Source organism: Schistosoma haematobium, chromosome 1, assembly GCF_000699445.3.
Source record: "Schistosoma haematobium chromosome 1, whole genome shotgun sequence".
NCBI classification, from domain to species: domain Eukaryota; kingdom Metazoa; phylum Platyhelminthes; class Trematoda; order Strigeidida; family Schistosomatidae; genus Schistosoma; species Schistosoma haematobium.
This window is the reverse complement of record NC_067196.1, coordinates 83135230-83139956: the sequence shown is the minus strand read 5'-3', so window position 1 is coordinate 83139956 and position 4727 is coordinate 83135230. Positions and strand designations below refer to the sequence as shown.

Here is a 4727-nt window from a genome sequence, read left to right as displayed (position 1 = left end):
CGCGGTGAGGATTTTTCTTCTGATAACATTCCTTCCAATGTCTTGCTGACCAGCTGCGTTTTGCCTACAGCCTTTTTCCTCTTATTTTTTTCCTTCTTACCGAAGTCCATTTGTCACCACTCAGAACAGCCACACCTGGACTATGTGGAACGGTGACAGTTTTATCCGGATCTTCTATTTCGACTAGAGGTGTATGACTGCCGATGTCAATATCAAGCGACACTTCATTTCTCGTTAATGTCAACGGAGATTTCACGTTCCCGTCAACCGCAGTCAGGTGTTTAATGGGTCCTGTAGCAGCACTTACTACACTGACACATTCTTCATCGTCAGTGCTTCCGCCACCGTTTTTCTTGCAGGCCAAAGCCCATAGGCCCATAGCCTCCTGTATTAGTACCCTTTTATCCGTACAGCAGAACATACAAAGCCAATGCGAGTTAGGCTTCGAGCATCTTTTGTAAGCCGTCGGACTTAGTCGTGTACACATTTTGTGATGCCACTTTTTACAGTCATCACACTGCATTCCCTCCTCCACGCGGAACAAACAATTTGGTTGCCCACATTTGTGAGTCTTACCAACCATTGTAATTAGATTTAAAAGGTTTAAAAAGACACAATGATCACAATGTGAACACAAGTGTTAGTCAGGAGTAAAAACAGATACTCAGGACAAAATGTAGCAAAAAATTCAAACTTTAACCAAAGAACTCTTGGTTAAAGTAGACCAAGAATGCTTTTTAGTGCAATAAGTACCAAAAGCAAGTATAATCACAACAAGTACAAAATTTACTGCCCTTTTTGAAATTCGCGCTGGATAATGCTAATTTAATGGGCCAATCCTCGAGGTAATGCAATACGAGGCCGACCCGTGGACGGGGTTGAGCAAGCTCACAGCACCCGTCCGGAGGTGAAAAATACAGGTAATTTCATTGGTCTCAGTTTAGAGACCGTTGCAGAAATTACACTGCAAAGAACAGATACTACACATGATCTTAGCTCAGAGAGCCGAGAAGCGATGTGATTTACAATTTCTTTTCCTCTTTTATTGTTAACATACCTAGGTTCCTGCCTGGAGGATTTGGTGATCTATTGCTACTAGACACGGAAGCCTGTTAAGCGAAAGCTTCTTCTATTCCGTCCACAACCATTTGAACTATTTGAATCATTTTGTGTCTTAGTCATTCTCAAGGTCACGGTCCCGAGACACGTTTGAGTGCACAACATGGTATGCTCGGTTTTTACTTATATGATTTTACTGCTAGACTCTAGGTGTTAACCCACGGGCTTACCCGCTGGCAGGTCCTGAATTAACAAATAAAATAATCGAACTTGTCAAACAGGCTAGTTCATATAAGCAGCTTAAGAAGGGTGCAAACGAGGCGACCAAGGCTCTTAACAGAGGAAAAGCAGAGTTTATTGTAATGGCTGCCGACATAGATCCCCTTGAAATAGTTTTACACTTGCCTCTTTTGTGTGAAGATAAGAATGTCCCTTACGTCTTCATCCCATCACAAATGGCTTTGGGTCGTGCCTGTGGTGTATCCAGATCGGTAGCAGCCGTTGCTGTTACAGATAGCGAGGGCTCGCAACTCAAACCTCTCGTCGTTTCTATTCAACAGAGCATTGAAAAACTGCTTATTTAACCAATAAAATTATCATAACAATAGTGTCTTCTAACAACGGACTGGGGCCCGTTTTTTGCGGTTAGTGATAATCATTTGTTAAAGCCCAATCCACAGCTTGCGTATAGTTATGTGGAAGTTAGTTCCGTAGTACAGCTGGACGGATTTTTCTGAAGAACAGTGTCCAACTGACTTGAGCGTTAATTCTGTTCCCAAAGAGAAAATGTCACCGTTGAGAATTCGAGAGAGAAGGCTACATACCCTTAGGATACGATAGTAAAATCGACAAAAGTAACTTTCATAATATCTGACAACAGGGTCACATCCCTTTTATGCGGCTATTTTGTTGGCATCGGTTACAGTAAGACTAACATCCCCAGTTAAACGGGTGAAAACGTCCTGCGGCTCTTTTCATAAAGCACAGTGTTCGATGAGACAAGCTTTTGTTCTAAAACTATTGCTAATAAAGTGTAGTCCTCATTTGTTACATACTTGTTAGGATAAGATGGGTCTTTATGAAATTTACAAACTCAGGACACTTAATTTGTAAGCTAAGCAGTGTGAAGTTTTTGGAAGAACTGGGGAATCTTCCTGTTTGTTTGGTCATCTAGTTTTAAAGATAAGATTGGTCTGATCACAATCCTACTGACCTAGTGCTGAGGAAAATCTACAACCAATGTCCTTCGGATTTTTGTAATACAAAGTATTGTTGGCAGCGGTATCTTTTTCTTTACATACCGGACTTTCGCATGTAATATACTGTTTCTAAATCAATTTCATGGTCATAGCGGCAGTCTGAGTAAACCCAGTTAGTTTACTTCGTCATCTGTATATTAGGCTCGTACCTTTTCATATTCCGCACATTTCTATTGGTATTAAAGACGAAGAAATTTACAACCATACAGTTTTTATGGATATATTGAAGTAGATATCAACCTTGGTAATTGGGATGTTGAAGAAAACTTCAGCTCGTAAGGAGGGTTTTGTCTGAGCTAAAAAAACGTTGCTCTCATAGGTATCGGTGGTAGAGGACATATATATTTCCACGTGATTCATTTTGCTGTTCCGGCGAAACAGGCAAGTACTGACTTAATTTCTGATATCTTGGAAGGTACTGTATTTACGTGGCCTTTAGTATTCCCTAAAATAGGAGCTATATACCCTAATTACTGAGTCAAATTTTGTAACTTAAATAGGAATGGAACTGTGTAGTTCCGTCAGACAGATAATGGTGGTCATCTGCTGCAACTGTGCTCAGACAATCGTTTATTTTTAGCAAAATCTAATTTTAAGCATAAGGAGAGATATCGTCTAACATGGCGACCCCCTACACCAAATCAACGTTGGACTCAAATAGACCATATTACCATCAGTCATCGTTGGAGAGGCTTGATAGAAGACTGTCACTTGTTCTGGAGTACATGTTTACACTCCGATTATGCGCTAATACTGGTACGCATTTGCTTGCGTCTCACTGGACGCAGAAAAGCCACATTAAGAAGTCCCTTTAGAATTGGATTGAGTGACGAGAAACCCGAAAGTAGATTCCGGGAACAACTGAGGTCACCCTTAGGTAGCTCTGAAAACGAGTCTGACCCAGATGTTGCTTGGAAAGATATACAAACAGCTGTGGAAACAGCAGTGACATCTATTAGTGATTTAAACCAAAGGGTTACAAAAAACCAATGGATTTCTTCTAAGTCTATTGAACTGATGGGTTCTCGTAAACTCATCCCATCAGGCTCTTAACATGATGAAGAGCGAAAGCAAATCAGATCTAGGTTAATCAGAAGTCTAAGGAACGACCGTGAGCAGTGGTGGGCAACGAAAGCAAAAGAGATGGAAAAGGCGGCGACTATAGGGAACACAAGACAGCTCTACAGACTAATAAAAGAAACTGGAACTAATAAGTCAAGTGTAAGTGAGATTATTTCGGAAAAAGACGATACCCTCATCTGCTCTCACTTCAGACGTTTAGAACGATGGGTGGAACATTTTAGGGAACAGTTCAGCTGGCCTTCAGCGACTCTACAACTACCCTCCATTCCCAGACAGTGTGAATGGAACACTGAGGTAGGTCCCCCGACTCTAGCCCAACCGTTGTTGCTGCCTTGACGTGGTGGTCGGGCTTGCTTATCGTGATGAAGCAACCGAGCTATACTGGCTGGAACAACCGTTCCTTAAGGTCCTACCACGTCAGAAAGGTCGGTTGAAGAGCGGTAAGACTAAAACCAACAAACCCAAGGTCCGAAGGCGAAGTCGTACTGCCGATTGTATAGAGGTGTGACAGCAGTAAGGTGTTTCCTTCAGACAATCAGCATGACAGCGATGCTGCCTTCCCACAAGGAGGGGTGGGGTTAGAAAAGGTCGACCCTAAAATGCACACCTCGCCTTATCCCACGGATATCTGTCTCCGGCGGTAAGGTCTCAACAAGTACGCAAAAATTACTCATAAAAAGGTCATGTGTGACCGATCTCAAGCAGTTGTCCCTTGGGCACTGCGGTCACGCTTTCAGGTCACTAAGACCACCTTTAATTCAATTTCTTTTTCAGGTACCTCCAGAAGAACCCTTATACGGTGTGGGCAACCGAGAAGTGATAACCGCCCTCATACCTCTAACAGCACTCAAGACCACTGTATTCATAATCAAGCTGAAGTTCATAAAGATATAGCTAATCTGAAACAAGGAAGAGCAGCTGGTCCAGATGGATTGGCTCCAGAGGTCTTTATGTATGGTGGTCCAACTTTAGCGATTAGGTTGACTAATATTTTATCCAAGATCTGGGAGTTGGACGTAATCCCATCTGGCTAGTCGCAATCACTGATTGTCCCAATATATAAGAAGGGGTCAAAATTATTCTGTGATAACCATAGAGGGACTAGTTTGACTAATATAGCATCTAAAATACTAGCCTCAATAATTATTGGCCCCCTAACTAAGACTCGTGAACTGCAAACACTAGAAAATCAGGCTGGCTGCAGACCTGGTCGCGGCTATATCGGCCACATATTCACCATTCGTCAGGTTCTAGAACACATGCATACTTATCGGCGTCCGACAATGGTGGTCTTTCTTGACTTAAAAGCAGCACTTGACTGACCGA

The 4727-nt window shown here is 42.3% G+C and overlaps 1 protein-coding gene across 1 annotated transcript; it reads left to right on the top strand.

Moving 5' to 3' along the window:
- Nucleotides 1-1222: 1222 nt before the first annotated feature.
- NHP2L1 (NHP2-like protein 1) lies at nucleotides 1223-1643 on the top strand (the record flags this gene model as incomplete). The annotated part of the gene is made up of 2 exons (XM_035731688.2): nucleotides 1223-1225; nucleotides 1263-1643. 2 exons carry the CDS (start codon nucleotides 1223-1225, stop codon nucleotides 1641-1643), a joined length of 384 nt encoding a protein of 127 aa, XP_035589980.2.
- Nucleotides 1644-4727: the final 3084 nt, after the last annotated feature.